This window comes from Idiotropiscis lumnitzeri, chromosome 14, assembly GCF_059441095.1.
Source record: "Idiotropiscis lumnitzeri isolate Australia: NSW breed Sydney's pygmy pipehorse chromosome 14, RoL_Ilum_1.0, whole genome shotgun sequence".
Lineage (NCBI taxonomy): Eukaryota > Metazoa > Chordata > Actinopteri > Syngnathiformes > Syngnathidae > Idiotropiscis > Idiotropiscis lumnitzeri.
In genome coordinates, this window is record NC_142404.1 from 15461649 (window position 1) to 15479119 (window position 17471).

General features: G+C 39.7%; 2 protein-coding genes across 2 annotated transcripts; both read right to left on the reverse strand.

Moving 5' to 3' along the window:
• Nucleotides 1-235: 235 nt before the first annotated feature.
• On the reverse strand, nt 236-9508 carry LOC148323667 (solute carrier family 15 member 2-like). Its single transcript, XM_088314922.1, has 22 exons — nt 9250-9508; nt 7835-7922; nt 7037-7178; nt 6835-6927; nt 6641-6740; nt 6030-6120; nt 5891-5968; nt 4934-5016; nt 4745-4828; nt 4393-4482; nt 4280-4324; nt 4075-4107; nt 3743-3831; nt 3594-3675; nt 3355-3480; nt 3090-3254; nt 2848-2894; nt 2660-2767; nt 2387-2486; nt 2154-2297; nt 1971-2075; nt 236-1509 (listed from the first exon to the last, which is right to left on the reverse strand). The coding sequence occupies exons 1-22, from the start codon at nt 9256-9258 to the stop codon at nt 1297-1299; spliced, it is 2115 nt and encodes a 704-aa protein (XP_088171048.1). The 5' UTR covers nt 9259-9508; the 3' UTR covers nt 236-1296.
• An 819-nt stretch (nt 9509-10327) lies between these two features.
• cyp27a3 (cytochrome P450 family 27 subfamily A member 3) lies at nt 10328-17206 on the reverse strand. The gene is made up of 9 exons (XM_088314919.1): nt 16888-17206; nt 15637-15827; nt 14784-14998; nt 14293-14490; nt 12770-12933; nt 12428-12597; nt 12260-12341; nt 11286-11492; nt 10328-10921 (listed from the first exon to the last, which is right to left on the reverse strand). Exons 1-9 carry the CDS (start codon nt 17149-17151, stop codon nt 10805-10807), a joined length of 1608 nt encoding a protein of 535 aa, XP_088171045.1. The 5' UTR covers nt 17152-17206; the 3' UTR covers nt 10328-10804.
• Nucleotides 17207-17471: the final 265 nt, after the last annotated feature.

A 17471-nucleotide genomic window follows, 5' to 3' on the forward strand; every position in this document is an offset into this window, starting at 1 on the left:
AACCAGAAACGTCTGAGAATAATGTATTTTTTCATGGAAAAAATATGTGACTTCAAATTATTTAAAAACTATATATATTTTTTAGATATTTTTGGGGAAGTCAACTGATTACGATGTAGCTGTTTTTTTCTAGAAAAAGCCATAGTTCTAAATTCAATTGTTATGTTTTGAGGTTATTATGGTGGACTGCGGACAAAAGAGCAGGAAAGTGGAAAGTGGGGCGGTACGACCCAAGTGCAGGAATTACCAAAAAGTATTTATTCAACGAAAACGCTAACAAGACGTGGAATCAAAACTACGAAATTAACTTAAGTTCAAGGACAATTTTCTAAGTAACAAACAAAACGCGAGCATTCCACTGACCGTGAGATGACTTGGAAATGTATCTACGAACAAAAACAGATGGCAAACAATGAACGAACAAAAACAAATGAAAATGGAGAATTAGATACAAGCAAACTGATGAGACAACGAGGCGCATCTGGACAAAGGTCGAGGGAGCTGATTGGTCGACACAAGGAACTGGATCGACAAAATAGTGAAAACAAAAATCAAAAGCAAGACGAGATGCCAACGTAGGAGGCACAAAAACTAAAATATTAATAGTGTATATAACGTAAACAAGAAAAATGTTCATCAAGACAAGATCTAGTCCTAAATTTCCACAATTGTAAATAATAAATTCAGACATTTCTAAGAAAATAGTCAAAAGGTTGCGACATTAAATTGGTATTTTTCCATAAAAAAAACTAAGCGAATATTTGTTAAAAAAAAATAAAAAATCGAAGACCTATGAAAATTCTAATTTGTCTGAGAAAAATGTGGCAAACTAATGGAAGAAAAGAGTAAATCCGAAATATAAGTGCATTAAGTCTATTAAAACATTTCTTTCAATAAAAAGCTGATAAATTGTTGAATAGTCTGAATTTTTTCTTTAGAAAAATTGTAAACTGACCACATTTTTTTCTAGAAAAAAAGGCCTGAATTTAGAAGAAAAAAAATTTTTTTTTCAAAAAAAAATAATTGCAAATTCATGATATTTTGTTTCTATTTCTTAAATGACAGCAATGAGCCACACATAAAAACCTGAAAAAAAAACTGAGAAATCTGAAAAGACGGAAGCATTGTACAAAAAAAAACAAATCCTGGAAGCACAGGCGACGATAAAAATTTGAAATGTGCGTAAAATGAAATTAGCTTTTGATGCTAACTACGAGAATAGCGTCATTAAAATTGATCACATTTTATTGTTTGCAATTCCTTCTCAGTTGTCCCCAATAAGGAAGGCACTTGAGATTAAAGTCTGGTGCTGGGCTCAAAGTCTCGATTTTTCTCATTCAGCGTGTTGCCGCTTTCGTCATAGTCGTCGTCGTCGTCGCTGCGTTGGCCGTTTTGATCGTAGATCTTGTCCAGCTGCTCAACATTCACGTACGTGTAAAAGTAAGCCATGACCGAGAAGATCATGCACACGGCCAGCAGTAGAACCGCAAAAAGCAGGAACTCTTTCCACTGCAAACCACATACACACAAACACACACCAAACAGATTAAATGCAGATTTTTGGAGAAAAAAAATTATTTTTTATTAATTTTCCAGAAATATAGAAATATAACTATTTCACGTGAAAAGTTCATTAATTTACAATAATATATATATATATATATTTATATTTGTTTTGGGTGGGAGAAAAAAGTTCTAAAAATTATAAAATTGTCAGTTTAAGAGAATCAAAACATTTTAGGAAAAAAGCTTATTTACATATTTTTTAAAGTAAAATGTAATTTTTCATGCATAAAATGGATACGTTGTCTATTTAAAAAATGTATGAGGATTAAAAACTTTTTTTCAAGATTAATGACAAATCCTTATTTTATAGAAAAAAAAGTCAAAATTTAATAATATTTTGTTTCACTTTTTATTAAAAGCTGTTTTAAAAGCACATTTTTTTACATTGTAAATCTCAAGAATACCTGCTCAAGCCCTGCGCCCTCAGCCACGATCAAGACGATGACGTTCCCAAAGGCAACGGTGAGCAGCCATCCGGCCTGCAGGACCGACTTCATGTTGGCGGGGGCCTGCGGGGACAATCGTTCTCAGCTACTCATTGACGACTGCTTGCTGGTCCGAGTGAAGACCTGGACTGGAACCCAAACCTGCGAGTAGGAGAACTCCAGGCCCGTGATGGAGAACATGACTTCACCCGCCGTGATGAGGACGTACTGAGGGATCTGCCAGGCCACGTGCACGTTGTTGGCGTGGACGTCCTCCATCTTGTGTGCCGTAATCCTACCGGACTCCTGTGAAGCCACACGAAAAAAAAATAAGAACATCCTGTGAAGAGGATGAGGCTGCTTCACGTCCAAGAGCGACGAGCTTCCTGGCTGACCTCAAGCAGGACCACGGTGTAGGAGGCTCCAAAGTCCAGGAGCCCGAGGTCCAGGTCTGGGCAAGTCTTTGATTTTAAACTGCAACTCACCTGATTATACCTGACGCAACACACAAGTTGGAAGAAAAACAAAACAATGTCTACTATACCTGCTTGGATTGGCTTGAGACTTTTTTTGTGGGTCTTGACAGGATTACCGAATTTGATTTTGCTAAGCGAAACTACCTTCAGCAGCAACAGTCATTTATGTGTGAGATGTCACGATCCACTCACTCTCCCTGGTGGACAGTCTTGTTGGCGGAGACGCTGTAATGGGCTCTGGTGTGGAAAGTGACGTCACCCACAGTGACGTTGGCCGCCTCCGACAGTGTGTTGACGAACCTGCACAAGTCGACGCTAGATTAGTTTAGCATTAAGACAATGTGATGTGTTGTGCAATATGGTAAAAGTCACGTTTGGACCTGAGAAGAGGAGCTCCTTCATCGTTTTTCGTGATGTGGTCTTTCACCTGAATTACAAATGTATTAAGGTTTCATTTTTTTTGTGGAAAAGCATGCAACTTTTTGAGGGGACAAAAAAAAAATGAATTTTAGTTGTCTTTTTTAACGTAAAATGAATATCATTTGTAAGAATGTGTTATTCTGGTGAAATGGACCATTCATCTGGTTGTACAATTTTTTTTTTGTGTCTTGCTTTCGCTCACCAATTTGCACCTTATTCCGTCTTGGGCGGGGTGTAGGATGAGACTGTACGCCTCCTGCTGGTCAAAGGTGACATTGCAGCGAGAAGCGTCCCCTTCGGAGAGGACCTCCAAGCTCACGTTGGTGCTGGGCGCCCCCAGTGGCAGCGTCAGGTACTCAGCGGGATCCTGACACAAACGTTCATTGTTTTGTTTTGTTTTATTCTCATAATATGCTCATAATATCATGATATGGGTTTTAATCTTTTATTTTTTTTGCCCTGGCTACCTGTAGGTACGGGAGCGGCTCCGGAAAAGGCTCGCCTTCAGGAAAATGGAGATGGACGTCCCGAGGTGCTAAATTGAAGACCTGCAGCAAACACTTGCCCGCCTCTGCAGGCTCCACCACCGTTTTCTACAACATGGATCGTTTATTTTACCAATCACATTGTCTTCACTGATACATAAACATCAACATTTTTCTGTCCACTGATCAGCCGGAAAACACAAACTTGGTTGTTGACGTACCACCACGTGGACCTCCACCAGGGCGGCGGCACCAAACGCCAACGCCGCAAAAATCATCCCGGTGGCCATTTTCCTCAGAGGACTGAGCGACAAAAAAACATTTGTGATTGTTTCATATCGTGGTTAAAAAAGTGACGACAGGAACTCACGTGATGTTGATCCTGCAGAGGGAAACCAGCGGGTATATGAATAGGTCGAACACGGGCACGAACACCAGAATCAACAGAGCGTTCAGAGTCTGGCAGGGAAGGAAAAAACTTTCAAAAACACAAACCAACTTAGATGACTTAACATTAGACGCAAAACTCTCAGAAGCACCTCAAAAGGTTTTCTTTGCAAAATTCAGCTCTCAAAGAAAGTCACACTTTGCAACCAAAATTTGAATGGGTTGTCTATTACAAACAGACCCAACAAAAAAAATGATCGAAAAGGCATCATGTAGTACCACTTTTTTCCACAAGAGGCGTGAGTGAGCACAAACCTGCATTTGATCTGGTTTGATGGCGAAGGCTCCCTGTTATGGAACACAAAGAAAACCAATAAACGATTAAAGTTTAACTCTGAAAAATCAATCAGGAAGTTTATTGAGCAAGAAATACACAAGCGGAAGATCCATTTAGCTCATAAAAAAGTTATGACCCACAAGCATTACATGGAACAGAACAATAAAAAAGCAACAAACGTACAAAGGACATGTTCATCCTGGTGGCCTGCAAAGTCCAGCGGGAACCCTGCAATCAGAAAACGCATTGTTAGCGTCGTTCGCGCCACGTTGACTCAACAAGTCGGGTTCTGAGACCTGCTGATCGAACAGAGCCCAGAACATGGGCAGAGGGATGTAAAGAACCAGAACCCGCAGAACCATTTTGATCTCCATGATCAGACGCTTCTGTTGACACAATGGAAGAAAAGAACATGTAAACTGCTGAGAGATATACAGATAGTTTTTATTATTGTCCAGTAAAAACATTTTTAAATAAAATTATTTTTATTAAAAAAAAAAAAAAATATATATATATATATATATATATATATATATATATATATATATATATATATATATATATATATATATATATATATATATATATTCTAAATGGATAGCTGCCAAGAAACTTTAGCAGTTAGCATTAGCAAGCCAAATGTCATACCGAGTACTTGTCCTCGGCCCAGTCCAACCAGTGCCTCCTGCTGGACTCGTACTTGGACCTCCTCCAGCGGTTCTTGATGGCAAACTGCAAGCGTGAAAATCAAACAACAACACGTGAAAATCAATCCCATTCTTGACAAAGAGGAGGAAAGAAAAATTCCTGAAGAGGACAAAGTGTTTAATGACTTACGCCGACGCAGTTGCAGACTTCCAACAAGATGTTGCCCTGCGGAGGATTCCGCCGGTAGAGGCTGCTGCCTAAAATGAAGACGACTGTACAAACACACACACATTAACGACACAATAAAGTTGAAGCAATAATTGTGTTGCCTCTCATAATAATAACACATAACGGAAAAGGCCATAGACGGGCTAACGACTCGCCACTATGTGGCGTTATAACACTCTAAGCAATGAATTATTTGAACACGAACGATGGCGCAACACATGTAGACAGACAATACAACGACGCTCATAGACATATTTTTTGTGCTTTGTGAAGAACAACTAATATTACTGCGGCTTACTGAGTGTCGATTTTTGGACAACATGTCAGTGTCATTCAGGACAATCATTCGAATATTTTGTTCATTCCTAAAAACACTCACCAATTCCCCCCCACAAAACTTTCCCCTTAAGCTGAGATAACTGAAGAGCTTTAACTTTGTATAACTAAATTGCTTTGACCACGGCTATGCTATTACCAGCCACAAGGGGGCAACAGTGTTTATTTAGGCATTTTAGCACAATGTTTTCTTGTTTTGTTTTTTTAATGCAAAAATGTGTTCCATTTTTGGAATTATTTTCAAACATGTTGTCCCAACACACTTTTGGATGTTTTTAAGCAGCAATTCCTTTGTGGCCTTTTTGTTTAAACTGCGAGCGGCGAAACCAGTGAGGATCATCAACTCGGCTGGTAAAAAGTGAAAAGGTTCACGCAGACGTGTCAGTATGCCGTTATTTTACGTAAACATATCTAAAAACAGAATACATAAGTTTGGAAATATTTAATATTTTAATATATTGATTTTTTTTATATAAGTGATAATCTAGATTTTTATGCCTTTAGTTCACAGGTACAAGAATTATATAATCAAGAAAAATATATTTCTTGACTTTGTGGCAAAGAAGAAGAGGAAGCGCTCACCCAGTGCCACCATCATGAGAGCGGCGGGCACACCGAAGGCCAAAGCGTAGCAGTCGCCGCCAAAGCACTGAACGTCTCCTGCGGGGCGGGGGCGGAGTCAACATCAGAGGCGGGAACACAAGCGGGACGCAACACTCACCTCTCAGGATGGGCGTGATGATGGTGGACAGGAGGCTGCCGGCGTTGATTGCCATGTAGAAAATGGAGAAGAATTTCATTCTCTCGTTGGCCTGACGACAAAAAAATACAAATGTGCTGGAAAGGGAACAAAAAGGATGTTAACATTTTTGATTTAATGTCATTTTAATTTTATGTTTATATTGGATTAATATACTTGTTGATCTAAAATATTGTATTCATTTTTAATTGGGATTAAAACTATGTGAAAAAGTTTTACTTCATTTTTTATTTTAAATTTAAATTGCACGTAACTCGAAATACAATTATGTATTTTTTCATGCAATTTTCAATTATACTTATTTTTTAATTACTGAAATATATTTTTTATTTAATAATTCAAAATAACCTTAAAAATGTTCCATTAATGTTGTTTAAAGTTTGCAACAGTAATATTTTGCCACACTATTCAGATGTCAATACGTCTTTTGTCTTAAGCCTTGGTGAAGCAGCATGTGGCTCGTTGTACACTAGTGATCACAAAACACACTGTACAATGCCAAACAATTTTATATTTGCGATCACCAGGCAGCTCACAAATCGTGCGTGCATCTGTCCAATGTCTCCACTCACATGCTTGTCCTGGAACTGGTCACCCCCGAACGCAGCCACGCATGGTTTGATACCCCCGGTTCCGAAAGCGATCAGAATCAGACCCGTGATGGACAGAGCGCTACAACACACACACACACACACACACATGGACAATGACTGCCAATAAATAGCGATGGAGTGGCTCAGTCCGATTGGTCGCCGGGCATCCATACATGTGCACGGTGTTGCTTCCCACCGTAGGAATGGCGCCGACCGACTTGATCACATGACCCAGCACGTAGACCAAAGACAGGTAGATGATGGTCCTACAAGGGGGGTACGTGGGGGGGGGGGCAAAGATGGGTTACAGTGGCAACAAAGGTGAGAGAAAGGGGAAAAAATGGGAGGCTGGTTTGGGGAAAATTGGGGACTGACTTAAACTTCCCGAGCCAGGAGTCGGCGATGATGGCGCCGAGGACGGGCGTGAAGTAGCACAAGCTGCTGAAGGCGTGGTACACCGCCGTGGAAAGGTCATGATCCCAGCCCAGGTACGTCAAAAAGTACAACGTCAACACCGCTAAACCGCAAACACACAAAGTCAGCGACACACACCATGCAGCAAAGTGGAGACTGTGGAGCACAATATGGCAAAGTGGAGAGTAACACTGTTTCAAAGCAAAAAGTTGCTCCTTGGCGAGGATGGTATCTGGCTTCTTTTTATTCACTAGTGCGCGTCCACAGGGCTTGTTTCGGCACCACACCCTAATCACTAAAAACAACTGCCATGACACTATCAAGTTCCTGAACTGTCATCGTACGAGGACTCACTTATGACTACGCTTACTTTATCCACTCCCACCATATGCAAATTGAAGGTTGTAGAGAATAGAAAGGCCAGCCTGTGGAGGGCAAAACTGCAGCAAAGTGGAGACTGCGGAGAATAACGTCAGCAAAGTAGAGCTTAAGGAGTATAAAACAGTGTAGGAAAGTACAGGCTGTGGAATCTATTTTAAAAAAGCTGAGGGGTGAAGCATCAGTGGAGACTGTGGAGAAGCAAATTGGAGAATGTAAAGCAGCAAAACGGAGACTGTGGAGTGCAGCTGCAGCAAAAAAGTGGAGACGGCGGAATAAAATCCAAGAAAAAGGTGACTGAGGAGCAGCAAAGTGGAGACTGTGGAGTGTCGCTGTAGCACAGTTCGGACATCGGTTTTTCTTTGCTTATGTATGAGTTACCTCTCATGCCATAGTAGGAGAAACGCTCGCAGAACTCGTTGACGACAATGAAGCAGATGCTGACCGGGTAGTTTGTCCCACATAGTTTCTAAAAGATACAAAATAATCAGATTTTATAACTGCACGAAATTCTTGGAAAAAAATATTTGTAGTATAGCAACATAATACACTGCATCAGTTTGTCGGGGAGAAGAAGGAGCTGAGCCGAAAGACAAATTTCTCCATTTGCTGGTCGATCTTCAGCGGATCAGCAAAGTATTCTCTTAACAAAACATACCGTTCTGATTGCTCAGCTTTTTTTGGGGGGGGAGGGGCACAATTTTATGAATGTAAAAAATAAATAAATAAATAAATAAAACTTTAGTCTAGTAAGCATGACTTTTTTCTTGGACGATTACAAACCCCACCCCCTGAAAAAAACTATATAATATGACTATTTTATGACGATTACAACTTCACTCTTGAAAATGTTTTTCTTGGAAAAATATTTTTTTCTAAATGCAACTGCTCTCATGCGATTTTCTTTTATTCCTTAAAAATGTATGAAAAATAACTTATTTTCCATGATCATGACTTTCTCAAAAACGTTATTCTTGCAATATTTCTCATAAGATTAAAACCATATCTTATTAAGATCCCGGTCTGAAACACATCCACGTTGAGTCTTCAAGACTACTGCTTCATTTTAAAATCTCAAAAAAAGAGTTTGGCTCTTGAACCGGAAGTGAAGTGAAGCTTTATGGATGGGGGGGTTGGGACTGGGGAAGGCTCGTGCGCTCAGAAGACCCGCGTGTTGCGTCATCTCAGTGACCAGCAACGATTTTCTCGACGACACGAAACGCACCACCAAGAATGAGGCGAAAACCAAACAATTTAAAAGTGGCGTGTGAGACGTTCAATACAGAACGGTCGATAGGAATTTTCAGCGAAAGCGTGTCAAAAAAGCCACGGACGTGTAATCAGATGAGTGGAGTCAGCGGCGTATTTTACTGCTTTGTGTGTCGGTGTGTGCGTGCGGACATTATGTTTGTAACACTCTGCCCGTTTCAACTTGGCAAAAAAAAAAAATCAATAAAATCACAACGTATAAAATGGAAGCAAAAACTACAAGGTTGAAATGTGTCGTGTCACGCGTTCTTGTACTCGACAAACCAGTGGGAATTAAAATGTAAAAAGTCAGCGAATTTTTGTGTGGGTACGACTCGTAACATAGTGGGCGATTTATCTGGAAAAGACAACATTATTTACAAAACATGACTTTTCTCTTGTAATACCATGCCCCTAATATCTTGAAAAGACGTATTAAAGTGACTTGGAGTTCCAGTTCTGGACGATGACAATGAAAGTAAAGCCACCGAGTTGTACTATTGTTTATTTTCCCCCTCAAAAACAAATAAAGTTACCATTTGCTTTACCTTCGTCATGTTGACGGCGGCGTGCGTGCAGTCAGTGCAGAGTAGACCCCCCCCCCCCAAATGAAAGAACACCCACTAACTCAACCTCTTTTCTCCTCTTTCTCCTCCTCCTCCTCCTCAACTTGTGCTCCGGTGCCGCTTTTTAAAGGACTTTTCTTTTCCCACCGAAATGAAGTGGTCCTAAAATGACGTCACCGAGCATATTTGATGAGAAAAGCATTCTTGATAGACAAACTATATGAGCGTGGGAGTTCTTATTTCTTCTGTCGAGGCTTGTCATTTAGTTATTTAAAGGATTTGTCACGTGACCAGTTTTGCGTGTTTGTGTGTGGGAGGGAACCAGCAAGGGGACACTTCATTAGGTACACCACCAACCTAAAAAAACTAACAAAAAAATTCCAATACAAAATGAAATTAAAGTTTAAAAAAATAATAATAAATGGGATTATTTTTTAATCAACAGGAAGCGCTACAAAACATTAGGTACGCCACACTCAACCTCCCAAAATAATATTAATTTAATTTTAAAAAAAATCCAAATGATATATTTTGTTATGAATCCAAATGTAATGAAACAAATTATTCGAACACATGAAAACATTTTTCCTGCGCTAACCAGGTAGTCATAAAAATGCATAATAATAATATAATAATCAGGAATATATTTTATTGGGTAAATGTGTAAGAGCCACGTCAACAACAACAGATTTGAAGAAAACAAACAATAACCACACAGTGATTTTTTTTGTGTGTAGTGCAAATGTCTCACAAAAAAAAAAAATATTTTTGTCGTATAAATTTCACAAAAATAAACATATTTAAGATCCCCAAATGAATAATAGGCTGACTAACTCACATGTAGACCACAGTGCAACGCGGTAGAGTTCACTGCGCCATCCGTCACAACAACCGCTTGGGTCTTTAACACTGTAAAGAGTTGAATAATAATAGCCATGCTTTTGGAGGATAAAAAGCCACATGGTGATGGCCACCCCCACTGACCAGCCCACATCCAGCGGACATTCTGAAGCAATACGCTATACAAATAAAGTTGTATTGTATTGTATAAAACTTGTATTGTATAAAACTTTCTTTCCATTTTCAAATGGTTGCAGTATTCTAGAATTTAATTATATTAACTGCATATTCCATTAAATTTACAATAGATCTGAATGCAAACTAAAAGAATCTGTTTTTACACTAATAAACAATGTTTGATTCCTACAGTCAATGTCAATCAAAATCAAGACTCTCACACCATAGCACGCAAACAACATGGCTGAGAAGTCACTGTTTAGCACATCATCCACAGCCAATGTGTTCACGTCGGCAATGTTCCGGAAATGTGTGCACTGTATTTCATGAAACCCTGACTGTGGATGGTATGATATAACAATGACTTCTCAGTTACAGAGGAAGTTACACACTTGCGTGATTGTGTGTGTGTACACATGCACGCATGAAGTCCAATGTAGGCCAAGCCTCATTTAAATGTGTCAAATAAAAAGAAAAAGAGTGCTTGTTTGTTTCCTGTACTGAGTCTTGTCCATCATCCTCATCTGTCCATGAAGATGAGGTTGATGGGTGTGGCCGGGCACAACAGGGTTCTGGTGATGGGTTTGACGGGACCGGTGCTGCTCGGGTCAGGCCTCACCTCAAAGCGAGAGATCAGCTTTGGAAACCAGACAAGAGCTCAGTTAGTGAGTGAGTTAATACAGAAAGACACAGCAACAAAGACACAACCCAATGACTCGCCGGCCCATTTAATCAGCGCTTTTGAAAATAAAAAAAATCACTAACAGGCGGACCCTATCGACTTTGCCAAATGGTGAGGACAACCATCATTTCAAACCCTACTTTAAAACCCGAACTCAGTCTTGAAACCCTCATTTCAAAATCTAAACACGCTAACATGTAAGCCGAACGGACACAGTCTGAAAGTATATTTTCAAAACCTAACTTGGAACCCTAACCCTTGTTTGAAACACAACTCAGGCAAAATCCTAACCCTGAAGCCCTAATTTTAAAAACCCTACCGTGGACAGCAGCAGGTACATCTCCAGCTCGGCCACCCGCCGACCCAGGCAGGCCCGGATCCCGAATCCGAACGGCACCGATCCAAACGGGTGTTGTTGCTGCTTGGCATTCTCCTGGCGCAGCCATCGCTGAGGCAAGAAGCGATCCGGCTCGGGGAAAACGCTGTCGTCATGGGAGACGGCGTAGTGGCACAGGTGGAACAGAGTCTGGATTTGGGACATGTAAAATGTCAACGACACTTTCTGTCAAACCTACCGGATGTGGATATTTAGAACAAGTTTGAATCCAGATCACATCCAGAGTGTACAATTGGACAAATTCAGACAATCACGTCAATGTTATATCAATCAGATGTGGAAATGTGTCAATGTGTGGGCCTCATCTAGTTTCGCTGTATTTTAAAATTGGCGTAAAAATTGCAGACAGTGTCAAACCAGGTTTGATTCAGATTAATTCACAGTGTAAATGCAACGTGTAAAATCTGATTTAACATGTTCAGACACTTGTATGGCTGTCAAGTACTATATGTCTTTTGTATGTATGTGAATGATATTTGTCAATGTAATGCCAAATGAATCGTGATCCAGATTTGATCCAAATTCCAATTTTGGCATGAATGTAACTATCACGTTAAGTGTAATTTAACATGTTTAAAAAATGATCTGTCAGATATATCATAGGTGGATGGTATTTTAAAGTAATGTCAAATCAAATGTGATCCAGATTTGATCCAGATTGCACTTTCATTGTCAGTGTAAACACAATATGTATAGCGTGACGTAACATATTTAGAGACCTGCATGTCAGTTAAATTTGGTATAGGTGAATGATATTTGCCAATTCAATGCCTAATCCAGCATGATCCAGATTGCGCCATTTACATCAGTGTAAATGTAACATGTAATGCGTCATTTAAAATATCCTGACCCTTCCATGTGTGTAACCTCATTATTCTGTGTGATTTATTTCTTACACGTTTGGGAAAGAGATGATCCCCCACCACAATCTCATTTTCCACAGTGAGGCGAGCGTTCCCTGGTACAACGGGGTAAAGCCTGTGCCAAGGACACAAAACGAGGCTGTAAAAAAAAAAAAAAAAAAAAAAAATGCAGGTATTGGTCCGATGACGTCCTGCTCTCACCGCAACGTCTCCCTAACAACGGCTTTCAGGAAGGGCATCCGGGCGATGTCTTCAGCGCTGGGCATCCCGCGGGAGGTGGGACAAATGTTCGACACTTCCTGGTGGAGTTGGTCCTGGATGTCGGGCTCCTTGGCCAGATGGTACAGTGCCCATGAAATGGTGTTGGATGTCTGAAGTAGAAGAATATTATGTTTATGTAGTACATCCCATTAAAACATAAATTATAATTGTTGTGAATAAGCTTGAATTAATAATAACAAAATTCAAATGAGCGGTAATTATTATGGCATGTCTACTTAAATAAAAAGTCAATGAAATGATGTGGTGGATTTGGAGCCAGACCGTGTCGACTCCCGCCAGCAGGAGTTCGGTGACGCTTCCCAGGATCTCGGTGAGGCTCATCTTCTCGCTGAGCAGCAGGTGAGTCAAATAGGCGCCCTCCACGTCACCAGCCACCTGCTCCTTCCTCCCCAACTCCTCCATCTTTTTCTGCACCAGCTCCTCCGCTAACACCGAAACAAACAAACATTCAAGCTGTTCACCCAGAAATGTTGACAAAGCAAAACATGCCCAACCCCCCCCCCCAAAAACATCACAAATATATCACTTTTTTCTTTTTGAATTTTCGAGTGCCACCATGTAGCTAACAAAGGTCAACATAATACTGCTTTAATTTTTTTTCTGCACATGTGGCGTAATGTAATTAAAATCTATATTCATTCATATTTGTCAATTAAATTTTATTTAATTTTGTATTAATGTCATTTTATTGTATTCTCTTATAATATTTTGTACCATTTAGTCGCAAAGTAAGGTCACTGGAATATTACTTGTAAGTGCAAATAGTGTATTTTATAATGTAATTAAAAGTATATTTATTTTATTCAATTTTGATTATTTTCATCTGTCCTTCTATTTTCTGAACGATTTTTTTTTACAAATATATTAATTAAAATGTATTCATTGTAATTTTTTTTTTATCTCCTCACGTCGTTAATTTAGCACACCAAAATATTAACAATATTAATGTTAATGACTAGTTGGGATTATATAAACTAAATTAAATTCAATTTTAAATGTAGATGTTTGTTTTAATTGGTTCAACCCTCTTAAATGTTTTTTTTGGGCGTATAATTTAGACGAATATAAATTAATTGTATGTTTTCCAGTCGTAATATTTAAGTGTAACGTGACACATTAGCTAGGACAGCGATTCTAAAAATAAGGTCTGCTTTCGCCCTCTAGTGGTACATAAAAACATCACTGACTTTTTTTTATTTTTAAATCGATTCTTTCGCGTTTAATCTGTCAACAATAACACTGTTTGTCTTGAAATATTCTGAAGGTAAAGTTTTTAATTTGAACTAAAACAAATTGGATTTACCTTGTAGTATAAATATATCATGTCAAGTTGCATTAAGGTCGTGGATGCTAAACTTTGCGCCTTGAGGGAGGTCATGACAGATCATTCAGTCCACTGACAGGAACCAGGACCAAGTCCCCAAATAAGTCACTTTTGTGTTCATTTACTAATGTCAACTATTTTTACTTACTGCACACGTAATCATTGCCAACCAACTAGATGAGAGGTACACGCGCACAAGCAGGCTTTCAACTGACAAAGCGAAATTTCATTTTTTCATGTTAAAAGTAAAAAAAATAATATAGTATATAGTATTGTCACTGACAAAACAAATAAAAACGGTTATGTTTTTGCAATTTTTTTAATGTGCTGCATGTTTTCATGATGACAAAGAATATTATTGGATGTTTTGACGAGGAGAGTGACATTATATCACATCATTGTGTTTGCTCATCCAAACGGTTTGCATGCTAACAGTGTTTGTGTGTGGCGGTGGGCTCACAGAATTTGAAGAGGTGGTCCCAGGCGGCCACAAACTTTTTCCAGAAGGGCAGGTAGGGCCAGTAGCGCTTTGGGAACAGGATGACGATGGAAGACAGACGGAACATTTCTCCCACCGACCAGATGAACTTTTGCGTCTCCTCCGGGACGTCCTTCTCCAGGCAGCCCAGACGCGTCTCGAAGAGCACCGAGCAAATGCCTTCAACAAACATGGCGAGCGCTTTTCAAATTCCTTCCATACACACTCAGTCACTCTCCCTTCAGTCTTCCTTCCTTCGCTACATCCTTGTTTCCTTCCTTCTTTTTTCCAGTCAGACATCCTTGTTGTCTTCCTACCTGTCAACATAATTGTTTCCCTTTCTGTCCTTCCTTTCATGCTTGGACGGAAGCAATTTTGAAAGACGGATTTTGTTTCCTTTTTTTCAAATATAGAAAAAAAAATTAAGTGAATGCAAATAGAGTTTTTCCAGTGTTTTTTTTTTTTTTTTTTACCTTCAAAAGCGAATTTATAAAGTTCTTCGGTCATGTCGTGCACCAAGCCGGCAGTGCTGCCGTTGTTGTCGGCGTTATTATGGCGCAACCAGCGGAGTCGCTCCACAAAGTCGGTCACCACCAGGTTGATGGTGTCCGCGTAGGAGGCCACGTGTTTCGGCTTCAGCATGCGAGGGTTCAGGATGCTGCGGATACGCTGCCAATTGGCCCCCATTCTAAAAAGACACAACACCAAAGAAAGCTAACGTGCGAAGAAGAACATTCATGTAAGATAACTTTATTCTGTAATACAACTGATTTTTTGGGGGGATAAAAACAGACTTTAATATCAAACATTTCTGACATTCTTCTCATATCACATTTTTCAATCACATTTTATTCATACCCATACTCCGAAAAACAGAATTTGTTCCTCATCAAAAACTACTTTTTATGAAAATATTACATTTTTTTTCGTAATAGTGCATAAAAGTTTTTCACAAATTTGAATCTGATTGCATTTTTCATTTTTATTCGGCGTGGCCGAGCGGTAGAGTGATCGTTTCTCAACATAAAGGTTGTGGATTCGATCCAGGGCCCAATTCCAAATTTTTTTTCTCCCAAAATATAACTATTTTATTGACGTAACAATTCCGCTTTATCCTCATTTCCTTTATTTATTTATTTATTCATTTTGCTTGTATTCCATGCAACTATTTCCTTTATTTCTTCACTCTAGAAATGTTTGTTTTAGTGTTGCTATGACACAACGTGTAGAAAACGTTACTGTACAAGTCAAACAGGAAAAACCGAATGCCGACAAAGACCAAGAGTCAAAGAATCAGAAGTGGGGCGTGAGTTGTTTGCCACTCACTCGGTGAGGGGTCCGTGGGCTTGCTTGCGGACCTCTCGGTAGTGCCTCCAGTGCGGCATGTCGGTTCGGACCGGATGTCGGCCCTCCTGGCGCAGGACCTGCTCGATGAGCTCGGCGCTGGCCACGTTCACAACCACCAGGGGTCCGTATGTGGATTTCCACAGGGGTCCGTACAGCTTCTTGTGTTCGATCTGGAAGCAAAGGAATTTTTTTTATTCAATGCTTTCATGTTCCAAGTTTAAGGTTGTAATATTAGGGTCTCAAATGAAGAGCTGTGGTAAGATTATGAAGGTTGGGGGTCTTGGAAAATTGTCTCTCTTGCCTCATTTAACATCCAAATATTACAACTTTTTTGCACAAAATTTGACCTTCCTTTTAATCATCATTTGTTAGTAATCCTGTACCAAATGACTTATGTCATATGGTTTTATGAAATTTACGTTTTAATATTGCAACATGTGTGATATTGTAATCATTACGTAATATTGACTTTTTCTTCTAATACTGCTACTTCTTGAAATTTTTGAGGGGAACATTATCATAAGTACACACTAATAAGTATTAACTAAGCATTTGTATATTTTTAAGCATGTTTCTCACATGAATAACCATTTGTATATAGTTCCTTATCATGTTACCCATCATTATTTTTCATTGCATAATTTCTTTTATTCCCAACTACAGTATGTAGTTGCACACTGAATGATTTTACAATTTTTAATGTGAAGTGAATCTCAGCATTACCTTTGTTCTGTCGTTACCATTTACCTCGATGGCAAATAAAAACATTTTGAATTATATGATAGTAATAAGGTATTTACAAACTACATGCAACTGATTATTCATGTCAGAAATACGCTTTGTAAATGATGACTTCAGGATTCACGAATGCTTAGTGAATGCTCATTAGTTTGTAATTACAAAGCGTTACTTTTTTTAATAAGGGTGTAAAAGCAGTGCTGTATGAAATGAAACCATCAGCAATATCTTGGCTTTCACTTTAATATATGGTGATGTCATATGTCAGAAAATGTACTGAAATTTATATGTAATTAGTAAAATAATAATAATTTAAAAAAACAACAACAATGAACCTGTAAACATTTTACAGGTATACTTTGTGAACGTCCCCATAGCAACCTGGAACGGGTTCGAGGTAAAAGGAGGACAGCAACAAAACAAGCCACAGGAAAAAAAAAACATAAACTAAACTCTAAATTAAAAGGCGTGAACACAGCCTGACCTACTTACTTGCATTTGCTGCGTCGTCTGGAAGTAGCCCTTGACGAAGAGCCAGTAGAGGGTCGAGAGGAAGCTCGGCCCGCCGAGCTCGTCCATGCGCTTCACCCGGCCGACTGCGTCCGCCACCGCGCCGGTGCAGGTGGACGATGCGTGGCGGCGTGACGGTTCCACAAGTTCGGCCACCGCCACAGCAGCAGCCGGCGGTGGCGGCGTCTTGGTGTGGATCAAGCGGCGGAAGCCGAAGCCGAAGCCGGTCACAACCTTGGCGAACATGTCGCGCGCTTGTGCAGCGGAGCTGGCTGGTGCTTTTTCTTTTTTGTTGCGTGCAAATGGCGCAGCGTGCTGGGAAAATATGCGGACTTTGACACGGAGCGACCCACTTTGCACACACAATGACATGAAGAAACACGTTACTCGGATCAAAGTGTTCAGAACTTCAGGAACGTTGCACCGGTGCCAAAAACAATCAACGTCACTCACTCACCATGGTGACTCACTTCTATTTTCACAGTTGGGGGAATAATGGGTCACCTATGGGTCAAACAAACAAACAAAACAAAAAACAAAAAAAAAACGGAGCAACCGTTACTCGG